The 20773-nt window shown below is 46.4% G+C and overlaps 1 protein-coding gene and 2 pseudogenes across 1 annotated transcript in view; 1 reads left to right on the forward strand and 2 right to left on the reverse strand.

The window, feature by feature from the left end:
• Positions 1-20773, forward strand: part of GALNT18 (polypeptide N-acetylgalactosaminyltransferase 18) — a 353583-nt gene that overhangs the window by 321587 nt on the left and 11223 nt on the right. Inside the window, exon 10 of the mRNA XM_022555677.3 lies at positions 1897-2061. Coding sequence (XP_022411385.1) covers positions 1897-2061 — 165 coding nt within the window. The remainder of the gene's footprint in view (positions 1-1896; positions 2062-20773) is intronic.
• LOC149748722 (muskelin pseudogene) lies at positions 11126-11984 on the reverse strand (annotated as a pseudogene).
• LOC111165239 (muskelin pseudogene) lies at positions 11975-13002 on the reverse strand (annotated as a pseudogene).

Below are 20773 nucleotides of genomic sequence, written 5' to 3' on the forward strand. Positions count from 1 at the left end.
GGTACCAGCTCTCTCCTCTCATCCCTTTGGGCCTGGTGGTGGCAACAGCTCCATGTTACTATTCCAAGGAACTATACTATCCCCATGGCTCCCTTACCCTATACCCACGCCATTGAGAACTGGGCCTTTACTACACCCTCCTTGGACCCCCCTACCTTGAGTGTGCCATTTGTTTCCTGTTGGGGCCTTGAGTGATACACTGGCCTGAAGTTCTTCTTATGTCTGAAGGGTGATCCTGCCTGCCTCTCCACCCCTCCCCTGGACTTCTGAGGGTCAGAGAGAATACGCCCCGAAGGACCACCCTTACTTACCCTCCTCGCTGGCACTGCCCTTCTCACTACACAGTCCATTTTATTCCCTGTACCATGCTTTTAAAGCCCTTGTCAACCATCCTCTTTTACTAAAGCAAAAAATACTTCCTTTTACCGTTTGAAATTAATCAAAAATATTTACCAGTGAGAATTTTTGTATAGATCAAGACAACAAGAGGGCCTACCCTGAATTCTAATCTAAAGCGGAGAAGTGTGGTATCTTGGTTTGCCCATGCGGCCTCATCGTAGGTGGGGCTGTTAATTTCTTTACTAGTAGAGGATGAGAGCTCACAGACCCTGTGACTGCCCACTCAGAGCCCTTGTTGGGAACCACTGCCTGAGGTTGGGGGAAGTGACTGAAAACTTTGAAGGCCAAGGGTCACATGACCTTCTTCTAGACCAGAGCCAGCCCTGATCTTTGTAAACAAAGTAATTCATTTGTATTGTCTACGGCTGTGTTTGCATTACAACTGCAGAGTTAATTGTCCAGACTGTCTGGCCCTTTGTGCAAAAAAAAAAAAAGGTTAAAACAGCAGCCTGACTGCTCTCCTTTGAAAGGCCTGGTTGGCCCCTGGCTGGCATCTTGGAACTTGGATTGCAGGAAGGTTCCCACCATTCCCACAGATGGTAAGAGTGGCTCACTGTGCCCACACTGATTATACAAATAATATGGTTTGTGCTGAACACCTGCCTTCCTTCTGGAAGTCTGGGATTTCAGTATATAAAAAGCCTGGGTGCTGAGCCTCTAAGAGCTTCCCTGGTAGATAACCCTTCACAAGCATTATCTCAACTCCTTCCTGCTTGCGAAGGGCCGTTCTCTGTGACTGCTGGGAGAGGACCGTTGGAAGCTTGTGCCTGGTTTCCTCCAGACTGTGCCCCACGTGCCTTTTCCCTTTGCTGATTTGATGTGTACCCTTTCCTGTAATAAATCATAGCTATGGTGCAATCAAACGCTGAGTCTCCTGAGTCCTAGTGAATCATCGAACCTGGGGGTGGTCTGGGGGACCACCCAACACACTGCAAAACCCCAAGTATTTGCCACCTGGCCCTTTAAGAAGAAGTTTGCCAACTCCTGCTCTATACAGTCTTAGGACAGATGGAAATTACCTATTACATATCCACCATGCCGCAAGACTCTGAGCTCCCTAAGGTGCGGCCCATGTCCTTTGCTCTTTAGCTACCAGCCAAGCACAGCATCTTATACAAAATACTTATGGAGGGGGGGAAGCCAGCAAGCCTGCAAATAATGGATTCAGGCAGTGTTTTTTTAAACTGTGGGTGGTGAAATCAAGTTAAAAGGTTATGGCCAATGTTTTTCAATGAAAGAATAGAATAGAAAATTGAGTACGCTGCATATAGTAAGGCTAAGTTTGATTTCTTGAACATTTTGTTTCAGTTGTACGTGCGGACCAGACACTGTATCGAATCATAATGTAAAAGGGTCTCTTCTTGTCCGTTGCAATGGAAAATCATTTGAAGGCCACTGAATTGTGGTCTCTTTGCCAGCTGCCTGGGGAGATGTCCTACAAACCCTCCCCATCTCTCTGGTCATTAGCGTTTGACCTCGTTCTCCCCCTGCCCCCAGAACGTGTACTACACGAGCAGTCAGCAGATCCATGTGGGCATCCTGAGCCCCACGGTGGACGACGACGACAACCGGTGCCTGGTGGACGTCAACAGCCGGCCGCGGCTCATCGAATGCAGCTATGCCAAAGCCAAGAGGATGAAGCTCCACTGGCAGTTCTCTCAGGTAGCAGCCCCACCCGGAGAAGCAGCAGCATAGAGAAACAGGGGAAGGGGCCGGGGCAGGGAGGAATAGGAGGGATGGAGGAGGAGAGGGACCAGTTCTCGGGGTTTAGTGAGCACCTACTATGTGCCAGGTGTTTGGCATACGTTAGCTCATTGACTCATTGATACTGGCTCTGAGGGAGGTTATTATTGTTGTTGTTGTTGTTTTAGTGGCATTTTATTTAACTTTTAGATATAAGGAAACAGCCTCAGAGGTGGGAGTCCCCTGCCTGAAGTCACACAGTGAGGGGCAGGGCAGGGATTTTAAACTCAGATCTCTGACTTTAAACCTCACATTTCTTCTGACAAGCCCCTTCTCACAAGCGCAGCCCCAGTCTCTCAGGTATAGACAGTGCTGGGCCGTCTCTGGTCTGTGAGCCGCTCTGCCTTCCTTCTCATTCTGTAGGGAATGAGGTTTTCTCAAAGGGCAGTGTCTGGGAGCCATTTTGTGAAGGGCAGTCCACACACTGGTGACCATGAAATATTCCTTTATTAAGTTTCCATCAATTCTGAGGACCATATTTATCTTCCTGCTCTGCATTGGCCTAGTTGTAAAATGATGCTCCGGGGGCTTCCCTGGTGGCGCAGTGGTTGAGAGTCCGCCTGCCGATGCAGGGGACGCGGGTTCGTGCCCTGGTCCGGGGGGATCCCACATGCCGCAGAGCGGCTGGGCCTGTGAGCCATGGCCGCTGAGCCTGCGCGTCCAGAGCCTGTGCTCTGCAATGGGATAGGCCACAACAGTGAGAGGCCCGCATACCGCAAAAAAAATAAATTAATTAAAAAAAAATAATAATGATGCCCCGGGATCAAGACGCCAGCTGGAGATGGCCCGCAGTGACCCAGCTTTGAAGAAAACCAGTGCCTTGGCCCAGAGGCCTCCAGCCCCTAAGGAATCTGCTAAATAAGGATCAGTTTCTGCCCACAGATAGGGACGCCCACCTCCCAGGTAGTGCAGGGAAAGCACTCAGAACAGGAAGTGATGGAGCCCGTGGGGTTTTAGGGCATCAGGACTGCTGGGGGCTGCACATGGTGGATGCTTCTGGGGAAGTCGGGAACAGAATGTCTATATTCATGGGACGAAGAGGCAGGGACCCCGACTCAAGCCTCCCAGCAAGCTGCTTCCGCCCTGAGAGGAGGCTGACAGGCACAGGATGGAGGTGTGCGGTTGGCCTGACCTTGATTCCAATCCTCATGTCCAGTGACTCTCCCCTGTAGTGGTGGGCCAGTGAGGGGAGGTCCCAGCTACGTCAAGTTCTATAGGCACGGGGCACCTTTGACCTGTGGTCTGGGGGTGCGGAACCTGAGGGCTGAGAGAGACCCTCGGTTGGGTCCTAAATGGATGGTGAGGGTCAACCCTGAGCAGCAAGTTCAACACACGTCATAGATTTAGGGGCTCGTTGGAAAGCAGGAGCGAGAGCCCAGACTAGGACTTTGGGACCCCGGGAAAGCAGATGCTGGGAAGCAGCACAGGGAGCCAATGACAGCGCATCTGAGGGTGGGTAGAGGATGCACGTGGCAGCTCTGAGTCCAGGCTGGGCCTGCAGGATGCGTGGGGTTCAATGAAAGAGAATGGTGCCCGGGGACTCCTGCCCTGCCCCTTCCTGTCCATATGACCTTTGACACGTGTTGTAAACTGTAAAGGTCTGTCCCGTAAGAGGAATTAGCTAAGGTTCATACTGTGCTTAACGTGTGCTGCACTTCCTAGGCGCCTGGCGCACACCAGCTCATTTAATCCTCACAACACCTGTGTGTGATTAGATGTGGACCATTAGCCCGAGTTCATAGATGAGGAAACTGCGGCACGAAGATGTTAAATAACATACCCACTGCTTATTATTATTATTCCTGAACTACTTCAGATTCTCTGTTTTACTTCTAATCGTGGGAGGATGTTGGAAGTGGCCCCTGGAAGAAGGTCAGGGGCAGGGCCGAGGCTTAGAATATGGAGCACTTCTTCCTACCACCTCTCTCTCTCCTGGTGGAGCCCAGATGCCCCAGCTGTGACCTGTTCTGACCGTGCCCAGCAGAAGCCTTTGTCACTTTCCCCAGCCAGGCTTCTGGCCCAGAGTGACACAGGACAGGGCTACATTTCCCCTCTGTCCTCCTTTAGATTACGAGGCAGAGGGAGCCCTGGAGGTGTGTGGTCAGGGAGGAAGGCTGGCCATGGGCTGGGTGGTAAAGTGGCTGCTGCCTCCTGGCTCGGATTAGATGCAAAACAGGCTCACAGGCTGGAGGCAGCAGAGAGAGGAATGGGTACCTCGGCCCGCGGAGGTGAGTGGGCTGACTTGGCCGGGTGAGACGGGGACCGTACCATCTGGAGGGACTCACCTCAGGTTGCTCCCTGCTGCCGTCAGCCCCACCTCCTGCTGCCCTGAGTTCAGCTTCCTCCTGGGAGCTGACTGACACCGTGCAGGAAGATGGGGCTGGCAGGTTGGGGCAGGGCTGATGGCTTTCCAGAACAGAGAGTACATAGCTTGGCCCTCGAAGAAGGCTTAGGAGTTTGCTCCATATAGAAGTAGTGAGGGGCATTCCAGGGAGAGGCAACGGCACGGGTGCGAGCTGCGGGCATCAAACCCAGGCCACGTGCGGGCAGCTGCGGAGGGTCGGGTGTGGCTGGATCCTCGTGGACCCCATGGGGCGCAGCCAGAGATGCGCCTGCAGGGGCAGCTGGACCTGGACCTGGTCCTGTGGGAGGTGAGGCTGTGTGCGGGGGACTGGGGCGTTTAGGTCTGGGTTTTGGCAGCCCCCAGTGGCCGGGATTGTGGAGCTGAATGGGGAAGAGAGATTCTAGAAGCGGGGAGGGGCAGGTAGAAGAGTTACGGGGAGGCTCAGATGCAGTTTGAAAGTTTAGCTGTTCCCTCCTCCTTCTCCTCCATGACCCTGGGGTCTTCTGGACTCCAAGATCTCCTCTCAGGGCAGGGTCCGAGGCTGCCCCTCACCAGGGGAAGAGAGCTCGGTCTGTCTGTGGGGTCTCAGCCTCTCCGTGCCCAGCTTCATGCAGTTTGAATCCAAACCCGGGCTGCTTTGACATCCCAGCCCCGCATACAGACACATCCGGCTCCTTTCCAGCCCTCGTAGACAGATGGCCTTCCCACACATGCCCAGATCCAGAGACCTTGGTGCCCCCAACTGGCTCTCATCTCATCTGCCCGTTCCCAACTGGGGCAGAGAAAGGAACATTCCTCCAAAATCCAGCTCCTTCCTTCACTCATCTCAGTGCATGGCCTTGAACAGGCAGCCGGACAGATTCCTGCTTGAAGGGACACAGTGACCAACCAAGCAGGCCACATTGGCATGTGCAGCCCTGAGGTCTGGGCAGTTTTCAGCTACTTATACGTACATCTAATTAAAACTCCCGGGGCACTCTGGCAGTCACCTCTCTGATCCTTCTACCAAGGGGACCTGTTTGGAAATAATATTTTTAAATCCCTAATTTGCAAGCCCAGAGCAGCTGCTCTCACTTGATATTTAAAAATTAATGTATGTGAAATTTTTGTTTAATGCAAAATGACCAGTGTTTATCAAGCATCCTGGAATCTGTCCTCAAGCCCTCACTGGTGAGGAGCTACTGTTGATGAGGCCAGAGGAAGCTGGGAGCCTCTTAAATGATTAAAGTCATTGCTTGGGCTAATTTTCTTGCAACAGGTTTAATCTTTGCAAATTACAGGGGGATCCTACCAACTAAAATGTTCTGGTGGAGAAGTTGGGCTGAAAGATTTTACTGGTGCATTTCAAATCTCCTTTTCACTTTCACATTTTGCATTATTTACTCTCCTGAGGGCTACGTTTAAACTCCAGACATTCAGGCTGAATTAATTTCAAAATAATCTAGTGTGATTCTCCCAGGTTCTCCTACAAAGAAGATAGACATTTGCATATCTTGGTGTTCCATCTCATAGCCTGATTTTCTGTTTAACAAATAAAATGCCTTTCTTCTAACCCCTGCAAGCTCTTCTGAATTTTCCACGCTTCAGGATGAATCAGGACAGCGTCAGGTACTGACACTGAGAAACCACATTTGATGACAACATCTCTCAGCAACACTGATGCACAGGGCTCTGATGAGCAGTTTTCCAATGATGGACATTCTTTCCTTCCATCATTCATCAAGCATTTATTGAGCATGGTGGTTGGGCGGGAGGGATGCAGATATGAATCAGACACGGCCTCTGCCCCTGGAGGAGCTAATGGGTGTATAAACACATAGCAAAACTGGATGACGAGAGCTGAAATGAGGCGGGTACGGTATTCCAGTAGCCGAGGGTGATGGGCTCTGTCTGCACAACTCAGGGATGGCTTCACGTTCAAGGCATGTTTGATCTGGATCTTGAAAATTGTAGGATAGTTCCCAGGCATAGAAAGGGAGAACATCTCATGTTAGAGGCTCAGCATGGGCAAAGGCAAGAAAAAGCAGAGCTGGATGGAATTTAGAATTTTCAATGGGACGTGAGAGAGATCAGACGTAAGCGTCAGTTTGGGGCAGATAATGGTCACTGAAAATCATGCTGAGAAGTTCGGACTTCACCTTAAAAGCAAAGGGAGGGACTAGGGGAGGTTCTTAAACTGTAGATTACCATGATGGGGTCTGAATCCCTCTAGCAGCAGACTGCAAGGTGGATTGGAAGACAGAGAAGAAAGTAGTGGGCTGTTCCATCATCCCTGTGAGAAAAGGGGTAGACTCGGTTGCCATGGAGGCGTGGGGCCAGGCAGCTGTTGGGGAGGACTTGGAGAGACAGTTCAGCAGTCTATTGGAAGTAGTGATGGATTAAATGGAGGTAGTTGTGAGGGGAGATTATGAATCCAGGGCCACCCCAGGCTCTGGGTCTGAAGAAGTCAGTGGATACCCGTCTCTAAACAGCCAACATTTCCCACATCAACACATGATGAGACTTCATTAACATTAGAAGTGGTAGTTGTGACTCCTCCCGGATTAGAGAATTTCCTAAACTGACTATGCACTGGGATTATAAATTCATATGTGTTAAGTATAAAACTTTAATCTTCCCAGAGTACCCCACCTACTGAGATCTGGGGGATTCTGGGATTAGGTGATGCAGCGTTAGTGAAAGAGGCATCTAGTCAGTGACCCCTGGACCAGTAGAAGGAGAGGGAAGCAGCAGATATCAGGTCACTACACAGGAGAACTTTGTGGCAGGACATCTGTCATGTGAAGCAACAGACTACCTCTCAGGGGTAATGAGATGCCCACCCTCCCCACCATCCCCCCATCACCATTACTTTGAATGGTTAAGCAAATGCCGAGGCCTCTCTTCAAGATGTTATTGAAGGGACTCATGCCCTAGGAAGGCTGTTATGATGTGTGTTCTTTAAGGTCCAACTTCCTTAAAGTCTATTTGTGCGCATGGTTGAAGCCAGAAAGACCTCAGGAGTGCCTGATCTCTGCCCTCAAATGTCTGAAAGGCTTCTCTAGGCAAAAGAGAGCAGGATTGTCCTATGTAGCTCTGAGGGAGGACCAGCTGGAGGGAGATTCAAGGACAATTTACAGAGCAGCTTTCTCATAGTCAGAGATGCCCGGGCATGAGATTGGCCATTCAGGGAAGAGGTGGGCTCAGACGACCACTCAGCAGGCCATCAAACATGCTACAGCTCTAAGTGGAGTTAGACCGGATGGTTTTAAGGGCTTACCAGCCCTGAAATTCTGTAATTCTAAGCTCCTGAAGTTAGCATGCCCTGAAAAGGGCTTATTCTACCTAGAAGCCCAGACGGGGCCTGCCTTACTAAAAAGCACAATAAACTTGAAAATGAGCTGCACTCCTGGTATAAGGGTCATCGTTATCCCACTTTATGGAATTGTTTATCTGTTATTTTCTCCATGACTCTTTCTCCCATCAACCAATAGATGGGAGGGCAGGGCTGTCTTACACTTTCAGTGTCTCCAGCACCTAACAGAAAGCCTGAAACAGAAGAGACACACAGGGTGCTGTCAATTAAATTAAGGAGTCCTTTCTAAAAATTCACAAATATTAACACAAATACCCTGTGTGCCAGGTCTCAAGCTAAGTTTGTGGGAGACCCAAAGATGAACAAACCCTACCCTTGATAACTCTTCCTTGCATGCATGCATGCTGATAAAAAACTAATTGTACTAGAGTATTTCAAGGACATTTGAACATAATAGTCAAAGGGCCCCGCTTAGTTAGAAAATCCCTATAAGAACACTTTTAGGTGGTAGTGCATCCCAGCCGCAATACACAGACATGCGTGAAGAGGGGTACTCCAGTTTACTCTTCCTATAGCTTCAGATTTGGGGGAGGAAGGTGGAAATGATTTTTACTAAAACAATTATGCATACTGTATGAAGGGGAGGAGCAATTTCTATGAATATTTGTTAAAACAGGGGGCTTTGATGAAATGTCGAGGTGTTCTGGCCATATTTCACGCTGCCTCAGACTCTGGCATGTGCTCTCACCCCCGTTGGCCACTGGGTTCTTTGGTGGAAACACTGGCAAGGCCCATTCGGGAGTCCAAGGGCACACAGGGCAGCGTTCCCGCTGGTGGGCGGTCCTGCCATCCCACCCCCATGCTTGCCTCGTTCTCAGCTCAGCGTTAATGCATTTTCCAAATGGAGAACATCAAGGATAACAGCAGAGGTGACCGTTAAGGCCAGGAGAGAAGAGATTTTCAAGAGCATGAGGAGACTGCCTGGAAGAGAGCTGAGGGCAGAGCTGAGCCTGCCTGGCCAGGGACCACTGGCTCTTACTTGTGGGATCTAATTTGATAATTTGATGCAAGATGAGTAACCCACTCAAAGAAGAACTTATTTGCAGAGGGCATTTCCCAGGGAGCACCACTGATTCTGCCAAAGAATTTCCCAGCACGCAAGGAGGAGGAGTCCTTGACTTTCTCCTGCTCCACCCCCCAGGCGCTGGCAGGAAGTCCAACTTCGAGAACCTTTTGTGCTGAGAAGAAAAGGCTGTAATCGGGTGTTTCCTTATGGCTCTGGAATAAAGCAGCTTTTCATTTCCATGTCACACGAAGGGGCAAGTGTGGGATCATCCAGGTTTGAAGGACTGACAAAGCCTTGCTTAGGCCCTGAATATTTTCTTAGTTATTTTTAGTTTACGGCAGTCAGCACTTTAGACCAGGAGCCAGGACCAGGTGTGACAGCTCAGTGCCTCACTATTCAAACCTGGGTGAGATTTTTTTTTTTTTTTTTTTTGCGGTACGCGGGCCTCTCACTGTTGTGGCCAATCGCGTTGCGGAGCACAGGCTTCGGACGCGCAGGCTCAGCGGCCATGGCTCAGGGGCCCAGCCGCTTCGCGGCATGTGGGATCTTCTCGGACCGGGGCACGAAACCGTGTCCCCTGCATCGGCAGGCGGACTCTCAACCACTGCGCCACCAGGGAAGCCTGGGTGAGATTTTTAAATTTATTTATCAAACTTTTATATAGTGCTTACTATGCGCCACATACTACTGTAACTGCTGTATAAATATTACTTAATCCTCATGACCTTGCTGTCACGTACTTTACCATCCCCATTCTACAGTTGAGGAAACTGAGGCACAGAGAGATTATGTAATTTGTCCAAGGTCAAATCAGGCTTCTGCCTCTAGGGCCCACACTTTAAACCACCATGCTGTGGAGCCTTTGTCTTGCCTCTACAAAGCCCATGGATTGCTGCAGTGGGAATTTGGGGCTGCGGTCTCCCTGCCAAACCTTGTAGGTGTGTGTGAACTGGCTGGATTCCTGCTTCCTCAGCAAACTCCCTCCAGCCATCCTGCTGTCTCCATACCCCCCTTCACCTTTCCTTTTGCACTTGACATTGCCATTACCCCATTTTCAGTCCAATGGCCCTCACAGCAAATCCCAGGCAGACTCTCACTCTGGCACAGGTGCGTCTCCTTTAAGAAAGACAAACACCAAAGCACTTTTTGAATAGAGTGTTGAATATTCATAATACAGAAAGACCACTTTCCTCTACAAAAAGACTTAATCTCGGTGGGGGGCGGTTCTTTAACTAGCACTAACATTCCACCCATGCTTTGAATTATTTGATTACTAATCATTAACTACTTAACCTGGGAACTCCCGAGCCCACTGTGCTTAAAGCCACAGACCCACTGGGCTACTTGCCCGTAGAAAATTAATTAGAACGGAAAGTGGAACGGGAGCTCTGAGATAAGCAGAGTCTTATTCACTCCACACACAGCCCCCTCATAAACACCGTGACTGCAAACGTGAGCTCAGCCCAGCTGCTTCATATCCTCTACCTCAAGGTGGTGAGTGCGAGTGACAAGCCAGGCCTCATCCTTTCCCCGGAGAGGGTGACGGTTTGCTTGTGGTCCCCAGACTGTGATCCCTGGACCAGTACCACCAGCAGCTGAGATACTCGGGAGCTTAAAAAGGCACATCTTGGGCCCCATCGCAGACCCGTAGGGTCAGAAGGTGGGCCCCAGTGATCTGTGGTATCACAAGCCCTCCAGGGACTGTCTAATCCATTTACCCAACCCACATCCCCAGGAGAAACCAGGAAGGTTGGTCTGGTGCTTGAGGTCCCACCTCTAGCTGCTACAGACACACCTTGGGGAAACAGGAAGAGTGGAGGTGCATGGCTGTGTAACCTGGGGTCGGATCCTCAGTGCCTCAGCCCAAGGCGCTCATGGACCACGGCTCCACATGCCTGCCAGGCATATAGTCAGCGCTCCGTGTCTGAGTGCCCCACGGTGCTCTGGTGCCTTTTGCAAATGAGAAGACTGAAGCCCATGGCGGCTCAGCCCCTTACCAGGGTCACGGCCAGGGAGAGCCGCCAGAGACAAGGCTGGGAGCAGAGTCCCATGTTCCCTCCTTCCGCTCATCCCACCTCTGATGCCGTTTCTAGTCTCCAGAGAGGCTCGGAAGGAGAAGGACCTAGGCTGGGGGCTGGGAACCGAGCTCTCGGAATTATTATTAGCCTTCTTAATTCCATACATTCAGCTTTCCATTTTTTTTTTAATGGAAAGTATACCGATTTCACTTTATTAGCCTAATTTCGGAATGGGATCAGGACTATGGGGTTGAGGTCAGGTGTGAAGGAAGAGGGTTAAAATTTGTGACAGCAAAGATCCCTTCAAAATTCCGGTGCAGTCCTCAGTCACTGCAGCCTAATGGTCAGTCAATAGAGCTGGAATCCAGAACACTGAAAGCAGACTCCTGTGCTCCATTTCTGTCCAGGTACTCTTCAGTCACAGTGATGAGGTCCACCAGGTTGCCTTTAGGAGGAGTCATGCTGTCAGGAAAGAAATTTACTAAGGTGTGAAAGAGCAGAGTTCTCTGAGCACAGGTGTGATCCACATTGGAAAAGCCTAGAGCTGTGAAATCTGAACCAGATTTAAACAGAGCTGAAGCTAGGAGCTGAAACTCTTTTGTCTCTTCTGGGTCTGAATGATCCACAGTTATATAAAGATCATTTTGTAGATATTTCAGAGCACTAAGGGGATCCATTTGGGCCTTCTCTTCAAACCTGTGTTTTCTTATGAGGTACTTGCAATGCCTCAGTAAGTAATCTTTTGAAGGCCTACACAATTTCAGTGACCAGTAGTCATCTAATCTCATCTTTGGGGACCAAGATTTTCCTGGATTCCCACCAAATAAATAATGAACCTTGTGTATGTAACTCATCGTATACAAGCTGATGGGCAAATCTTGGACATGGTTCTTTCTCCTGAAGACTTTTACTTGGATTATCCTTTGCAGCTTGATCATTCTTATAGACACAAGACCAACTATTCCTTACAATGTTATAAATCCAGAATGAATTTCTGACATTCTCTTCCCTCTTTTCCTTGTCTTTGCTGAGTCCAGATAAGACATGTATTTCATCCAGTTCTGGATCAATGGTTGCTCTCTGTATGAATCCTGTCATTGGAACTGATGATCAAACACCAGTTTCGGTCCTCCATCAGCAGTATCCTCACTGAGTAACATCCATGTGTTTGTGTCAATGTCATAATGATAGAAATCACTTTTCAGAGATTTGCTGTTCTTCACAGAGGAATCCGAATAACGCCCCGGTGTGTAGATTTGCCTTCGTTGAATGTCAATGCACATTTTATGACATGATCTAGCGCTAGGAGCATTCTCTTTCTCAGTGTCTCTAGAGATACACGTCCATTGGTTCTCTTTCACACTGTACGCCCAGAAGTCAGCAAGATCTTGTGTTCCATCCCAGCCACCAAACAAATAAACAGTCTCTGTTTGAACATCAATAACCATCTGATGGCCTCCTCTCATTCCTGGTCGGTTATCTTCTCCATCACCTTTGGTACTTTTGGGAATGATTTGACTCCATCGTGGCTTATATTCCTGTTGACTGATGTACTGATTGAACAAGCCATCATTTACAGCTTTTTCAATCAATTCTTCACAAGCATCAAAATCACCCTTCAGTACCAATTTATCGTGCAGATCTGTTAACATGGGATGTTCCAGGGCAATCTTGGTTTTCTTTTGCAGTGATTCAAAGGCCTCTGTATAGTTATGTTGTCTGAAGTGTTTTAGGCAAAGGCGAATAGCTTCCTGTTCACGGTACTACTTAACTATACCAGTTGAGACAGGGTTGTACTACATCGGGATCATCAATGCCACTAAGTTCAACATACCAGATGCTAAAGTTAAAGCTGGGTCCCCACGATAAGAGTGGAACTATTTTAATGAATCAACAAGGAAACATCTGTTCATCAATTTTATGCTTCAAGGTAAATGTTTCTTTGTTATAATCATTCTTTAAGCCACTGGACAATAGCTTTGTCATGTTTTCTTCATTCATTCCACCAAAGACTTTAAATTTCTTCAAACTGCAGACATGAGTTTTCTCATATTTTCCAAATGTGATATTCTGGACTATCGCAGGCCTTTCAAGCTTCAGAAACAAGTACTGGGCAGGGTAGTTGCTCTCTGTAGACCACTGTGAAGGCTGGTCATTTGGCTTATCCACTAAAATGTTCATTACACCCAAGTATCTTCCTTCTGAACAATGCCTTCACATAAGTATTCCCATTAAAGTTTCAGGAAGGTAGGTGGAGGAGAAGGAGCTCCACTTGTGTAGTGCGCAGGGCAGAAGCCGGCACTCGGGCCCTGCCAGCTGCCATCTTGTCAGCACCGTAGCGACCGCCGCCCGTTTTCTTTTGATGCTGTTTCCATACTTAACTTGGTTTCCATTCCAGTTAGGCTCTCTGTGTGCTGTGGCATCCCTCCTGCCAGGTTTAATTGCCCTTTTTTAAATTCTTTAATTAAAAGTATTGTGTTTCCAGATCCTATAGTTTTAAGTATTACACAAATCATTTAGACGACTGGACTAATAAACCAAGCCACTGTGCCCTCCACCGAGGGCGAGGCCAGCCAGGGGCCCTGCATCCAGCCCCCGCCCACTTGTGTGAGGACCAGAGCCTGCTGACAGGTGGCCCTGCTTCCTTCCCTCCTCCCAGGCTCTGCGTTCCACACAGCAGCCAGGGGGACCTGGTTAGCATGTCAGTCCGACCCTGCAGTGGCCTGTACTGTCACCAGGTGAACAGCCGAAGTCCGTTCGCACAAGATGCCCCTCCCTCCCCTCTTGGGCCTCATCTCCCACCCCCGCCCCGTGCTGTTCCCTGCGCACACCAGGCCTCTGCTGGTGCAGGAACTGCACTCTGGGGCACAAGACTCCCCCAGATACACCTGGGCTCCTCCTCGTTCATGTCCTTGCCCAGCTCTCATCTTCTCAGGGGGCATCACCGCAACAGCCTCCTGCTCTCAGCACCACTCCGGTACCCTCACAACCTCCCGGTCTTAGTCCGTCCATGCTGCTATAACAAGAAAGGACCAGAGACTGGGAAGCTTGAACAACAGACATTTATCTCCCACAGTTCTGGAGGCTGGAAAGTACAAGATCATGGTGCCAGCAGATCTGGCGTGTCACACCTTCTCACTGTGTCCTCACGAGGCAGAGGGAAAGAGGTCATCCCTCCTGTGACTCTTCTTGTAAGGGTACTAATTCCATCATGAGGGCTCCACCCCTATGACCTAATTACCTCCCAAAGGCCCCACCTCTCATCACACTGGTGATCAGGGCTTCAACATATGAATTTTAAGCAGACACATTGTCCACAGCACTGCTCTACATTTTTGTGCACAATCTTAGCACCTCTAACACACTATAGAATTTACCATTTGCTCCCCCTCCTGGAATATAGTCTCCACAAAGACAAAGATCTTCTCCTGTTTAGTCACTGATGTATCTCAGTGGGCGGGAACTGCTCCTGGCATGTGGTAGGCACTCATTAAATATTGGATGGATGGATAGATGGATAAATCATGTCTTTGCAGAGACCTCTCAAAAGAACTAGACCAACCTGACTCACCAGAGCCCTTGAAGCTCTTCAGATGACCTTCCACCCCAGGCAATGGGACACCAGCAGCTCTCGGTCTAGTCTACTACCTTGAGGCAGGTGTGGGGTGGGATAAATGGAGGGGAGGGTGTGGCCACTCATCCTAGTGAGGAACAGCGAAGGGGGCAGACTCCCAGGTTCTCAGCCTGGTTCTACCACTGACTGACCATGTGACCCCACCTCTCTGAGCCTCAGTCTCCAGTTCTACAAAATGGGGATAATTATCATCTCCACCGCTCAGGGTTATGGTGAAGAACACTTGAGATTGAGTGTGTGAAGCATTTGACACAGTGCTGGGGACATGGTAAATAAGCCTTGACTGTAACTACTTTTACCTCAGGGCCAGAGCCCGCAGGTAGAGGTAAGGATGGTAATACCACCAGACTGCTCCCAAAGGCACTGAGCTCACCAGGAAGGGACTAAATCGAGAACAGGAAGGCTCCTTTGCAATTTTGGTGAATGGCATTTGGCCGGAGAGGGGGCGAGAGCCCACAGTTTGCTCAGTGAGAGAGGCTGAGGTCCAGGAAGGAAGACGGGAGGGAGACTGGCTACTGGCTCCAGCACCAAAAGGTGGGATGGCTCCTCTCTCCGTATCCCACATACGTACCAAGATGTATACCAGGCCTCCAAGGTGGCCTTACTACTCTATTCTAGAAGATTCTCCTCTCAGAGCCTTTGGGGAGGGTGCTTTCTTGACCTCATTCTCCACCCTCCCTACAGGCCCAGATGCCCTCACTGAGGTTGTGTCTCCTTCACAGCCCTGCTCTTGGCCTCACTCCATTTCCTCCAGCGCCTTCCCGGAGACCACACAGGCTGTTTCTGCCTCAGGGTCCCTGTGTTTCCTGTCTCTAGGGTGCTGAGGGCACAGCTGGGCCAGGGAAGGGCCTGGAAAGTGCTATATATATTTTTTCTGTTTTATTATTTATTTATTTATTTTAACATCTTTATTGGAGTATAATTGCTTTACAACGGTGTGTAGTTTCTGCTTCATAACAAAGTGAATCAGTTATATATATACATATGTTCCCATATCTCTTCCCGCTTGCGTCTCCCTCCCTCCCACCCTCCCTATCCCACCCCTCCAGGCGGTCACAGAGCACCGAGCTGATCTCCCTGTGCTATGCGGCTGCTTCCCACTAGCTATCTACTTTACGTTTGGTAGTGTATATATGTCCATGCCACTCTCTCGCTTTGTCACAGCTTACCCTTCCCCCTCCCCATATCCTCAAGTCCATTCTCTAGTATGTCTGTGTCTTTATTCCTGTTTTACCCCTAGGTTCTTCATGACATTTTTTTTTCTTAAATTCCATACATATGTGTTAGCATACGGTATTTGTCTCTCTCATTCTGACTTACTTCACTCTGTATGACAGACTCTAGGCCTATCCACCTCATTACAAATAGCTCAATTTCGTTTCTTTTTATAGCTGAGTAATATTCCATTGTGTATATGTGCCACATCTTCTTTATCCATTCATCCGATGATGGACACTTAGGTTGTTTCCATCTCCGGGCTATTGGAAATAGAGCTGCAATGAACATTTTGGTACATGACTCTTTTTGAATTTTGGTTTTCTCAGGGTATATGCCCAGTAGTGGGATTGCTGGGTCATATGGTAGCTCTATTTGTAGTTTATAAAGGAACCTCCATACTGTTCTCCACAGTGGCTGTATCAATTTACATTCCCACCAACACTGCAAGAGTGTTCCCTTTTCTCCACACCCTCTCCAGCATTTATTGTTTCTATATTTTTTGATGATGGCCATTCTGACTGGTGTGAGATGATATCTCATTGTGGTTATGATTTGCATTTCTCTAATGATTAGTGATGTTGAGCATTCTTTCATGTATTTGTTGGCAGTCTGTATATCTTCTTTGGAGAAATGTCTATTTAGGTCTTCTGCCCATTTTTGGATTGGGTTGTTTGTTTTTTTGTTATTAAGCTGCATGAGCTGCTTATAAATTTTGGAGATTAATCCTTTGTCAGTTGCTTCATTTGCAAATATTTTCTCCCAATCTGAGGGTTGTCTTTTGGTCTTGTTTATGGTTTCCTTTGCTGTGCAAAAGCTTTGAAGTTTCATTAGGTCCCATTTGTTTATTTTTGTTTTTATTTCCATTCCTCTAGGAGGTGGGTCAGAAAGGATCTTGCTGTGATTTATGTCATAGAGCGTTCTGCCTATGTTTTCCTCTAAGAGTTTGATAGATTCTGGCCTTACATTTAGGTCTTTAATCCATTTTGAGCTTATTTTTGTGTATGGTGTCAGGGAGTGATCTAATCTCATACTTTTACATGTAGCTGTCCAGTTTTCCCAGCACCACTTATTGAAGAGGCTGCCCTTTCTCCACTGTACATTCCTGCCTCCTTTATCAAAGATAAGGTGACCATATGTGCTTGGGTTTATCTCTGGGCTTTCTATCCTGTTCCATTGATCTATCTTTCTGTCTTTGTGCCAGTACCATACTGCCTTGATTACTGTAGCTTTGTAGTATAGTCTGAAGCCAGGGAGCCTGATTCCTCCAGCTCCATTTTTCGTTCTCAAGATTGCTTTGGCTATTCGGGGTCTTTTGTGTTTCCATACAAATTGTGAAATTTTTTGTTCTAGTTCTGTGAAAAATGCCAGTGGTAGTTTGATAGGGATTGCATTGAATCTATAGATTGCTTTGTGTAGTAGAGTCATTTTCACAATGTTGATTCTTCCAATCCAAGAACATGGTATATCTCTCCATCTATTTGTATCATCTTTAATTTCTTTCATCAGTGTCTTTTAATTTTCTGCATACAGGTCTTTTGTCTCCTTAGGTAGGTTTATTCCTAGATATTTTATTCTTTTTGTTGCAATGGTAAATGGGAGTGCTTTCTTCATTTCACTTTCAGATTTTTCATCATTAGTGTATAGGAATGCCAGAGATTTCTGTGCATTAATTTTGTATCCTGCTACTTTACCAAATTCATTGATTAGCTCTAGTAGTTTTCTGGTAGCATCTTTAGGATTCTCTATGTATAGTATCATGTCATCTGCAAATAGTGACAGCTTTACTTCTCCTTTTCCGATTTGGATTCCTTTTATTTCCTTTTCTTCTCTGATTGCTGTGGCTAAAACTTCCAGAACTATGTTGAATAAGAGTGATGAGAGTGGGCAACCTTGTCTTGTTCCTGATCTTAGTGGAAATGCTTTCAGTTTTTCACCATTGAGGATGATGTTGGCTGTGGGCTTGTCATATATGGCCTTTATTATGTTGAGGAAAGTTCCCTCTATGCCTACTTTCTACAGGATTTTTATCATAAATGGGTGTTGAATTTTGTCAAAAGCTTTTTCTGCATCTATTGAGATGATCATATGGTTTTTCTCCTTCAATTTGTTAATATGGTGTATGACGTTGATTGATTTGCATATATTGAAGAATCCTTGCATTCCTGGAATAAACCCCACTTCATCATGGTGTATGATCCATTTAATGTGCTGTTGGATTCTGTTTGCTAGTATTTTGTTGAGGATTTTTGCATCTATGTTCATCAGTGATATTGGCCTGTAGTTTTCTTTCTTTGTGACATCCTTGTCTGGTTTTGGTATCAGGGTGATGGTGGCCTCGTAGAATGAGTTTGGGAGTGTTCCTTCCTCTGCTATATTTTGGAAGAGTTTGAGAAGGATAGGTGTTAGCTCTCCTCTGAATGTTTGATAGAATTCACCTGTGAAGCCATCTGGTCCTGGGCTTTTGTTTGTTGAAAGATTTTTAATCACAGTTTCAATTTCAGTGCTTGTGATTGGTCTGTTCATATTTTCTATTTCTTCCTGATTCAGTCTTGGCAGGTTGTGCATTCCTAAGAATTTGTCCATTTCTTCCAGGTTGTCCATTTTATTGGCATAGAGTTGCTTGTAGTAATCTCTCATGATCTTTTTTATTTCTGCAGTGTCAGTTGTTACTTCTCCTTTTTCATTTCTAATTCTATTGATTTGAGTCTTCTCCCTTTTTTTCTTGATGAGTCTGGCTAATGGTTTATTTATTTTTATCTTATCAAAGAACCAGCTTTTAGTTTTATTGACCTTTGCTATTGTTTCCTTCCATTTCTTTTTCATTTATTTCTGATCTGATTTTTATGATTTCTTTCCTTCTGCTAACTTTGGGGTTCTTTTGTTCTTCTTTCTCTAATTGCTTTAGGTGCAAGGTTAGGTTGTTTATTCGAGATGTTTCCTGTTTCTTAAGGTGGGATTGTATTGCTATAAACTTCCCTCTTAGAACTGCTTTTGCTGCATCCCATAAATTTTGGGTCGTCGTGTCTCCATTGTCATTTGTTTCTAGGTATTTTTTGATTTCCTCTTTGATTTCCTCAGTGATCACTTCGTTATTAAGTAGTGTATTGTTTAGCCTCCATGTGTTTGTAGTTTTTACATATCTTTACCTGTAATTGATATCTAGTCTCATAGCGTTGTGGTTGGAAAAGATACTTGATACAATTTCCATTTTCTTAAATTTATCAAGGCTTGATTTGTGACCCAAGCTATGATCTATCCTGGAGAACTTTCCATGAGCACTAGAGAAAAATGTGTATTCTGTTGCTTTTGGATGGAATGTCCTATAAATATCAATTAAGTCCATCTTGTTTAATGTATCATTTAAAGCTTGTGTTTCCTTATTTATTTTCATTTTGGATGATCTGTCCATTGGTGAAAGTGGGGTGTTAAAGTCCCCTACTATGAATGTGTTACTGTCGATTTCCCCTTTTATGGCTGTTAGTGTTTGCCTTATGTATTGAGGTGCTCTTATGTCGGGTTCATAAATATTTACAATTGTTATATCTTCTTCTTCGATCGATCCCTTGATCATTATGTAGTGTTCTTCTTTGTCTCTTCTAATAGTCTTTATTTTAAAGTCTATTTTGTCTGATATGAGAATTACTACTCCAGCTTTCTTTTGGTTTCCATTTGCATGAAATATCTTTTTCCATCCCCTTACTTTCAGTCTGTATGTGTCTCTACGTCTGAAGTGGGTCTCTTGTAGACAGCAAATATATGGGTCTTGTTTTTGTATCCATTCAGCCAATCCATGTCTTTTGGTTGGAGCATTTAGTCCATTTACATTTAAGGTAATTATCGATATGTATGTTCCTATTCCAATTTTCTAAATTATTTTGGGTTCGTTATTGTAGGTTTTTCCTTCTCTTGTGTTTCTTGTCTACAGAAGTTCCTTTAGCATTTGTTTTAAAGCTGGTTTTGTGGTGCTGAACTCTCTCAGCTTTTGCTTGTCTGTAAAGGTTTTAATTTCTCCATCAAATCTGAATGAGATCCTTGCTAGGTAGAGTAATCTTGGTTGCAGGTTTTTCTCCTTCATCACTTTCAATGTGTCCTGCCACTCCCTTCTGGCTTGCAGAGTTTCTGCTGAAAGATCAGCTGTTTACCTTATGGGGATTCCCTTGTGTGTTATTTGTTGTTTTTCTCTTGCTGCTTTTAATATGTTTTCTTTGTATTTAATTTTTGACAGTTTGATTAATATGTGTCTTGGCGTATTTCTCCTTGGATTTATCCTGTATGGGACTCTCTGTGCTTCCTGGACTTGATTAACTATTTCCTTTCCCATATTAGGGAAGTTTTCAACTATAATCTCTTCAAATATTTTCTCAGTCCCTTTCTTTTTCTCTTCTTCTTCTGGAACCCCTATAATTCGAATGTTCGTGCGTTTAATGTTGCCCCAGAGGTGTCTGAGACTGTCCTCAGTTCTTTTCATTCTTGTTTCTTTATTCTGCTCTCCAGTAGTTATTTCCACTATTTTATCTTCCAGGTCACTTATCCGTTCTTCTGCCTCAGTTCTGCTATTGATCCCATCTAGAGTATTTTTAATTTCATTTATTCTGTTGTTCATCATTGTTTCTTTCATCTTTATTTCTTCTAGGTCCTTGTTAAATGTTTCTTGCATTTGTCTATTTTATTTCCAAGGTTTTGGATCATCCTTACTATCATTATTCTGAATTCTTTTTCAGGTAGACAGCCTGTTTCCTCTTTTTTTTTTTTTTTTTAACGTTTATTGGGGTATAATTGCTTTACAATGGTGTGTTAGTTTCTGCTTTATAACAAAGTGAGTCAGTTATACATATACATATGTTCCCATATCTCTTCCCTCTTGCATCTCCCTCCCTCCCACCCTCCCTATCCCACCCCTCCAGGCGGTCACAAAGCACCTAGCCGATATCCCTGTGCCATGCGGCTGCTTCCCACTAGCTATCTACCTTACGTTTTTAGTGTATATATGTCCATGCCTCTCTCTCGCCCTGTCACAGCTCACCCTTCCTCCTCCCCATATCCTCAAGTCCATTCT

The sequence above is a fragment of the Delphinapterus leucas genome, chromosome 7 (genome assembly GCF_059928025.1).
Source record: "Delphinapterus leucas isolate spDelLeu-1000000601 "Yukka" chromosome 7, BTC_Dleu_Yukka2, whole genome shotgun sequence".
NCBI lineage: Eukaryota > Metazoa > Chordata > Mammalia > Artiodactyla > Monodontidae > Delphinapterus > Delphinapterus leucas.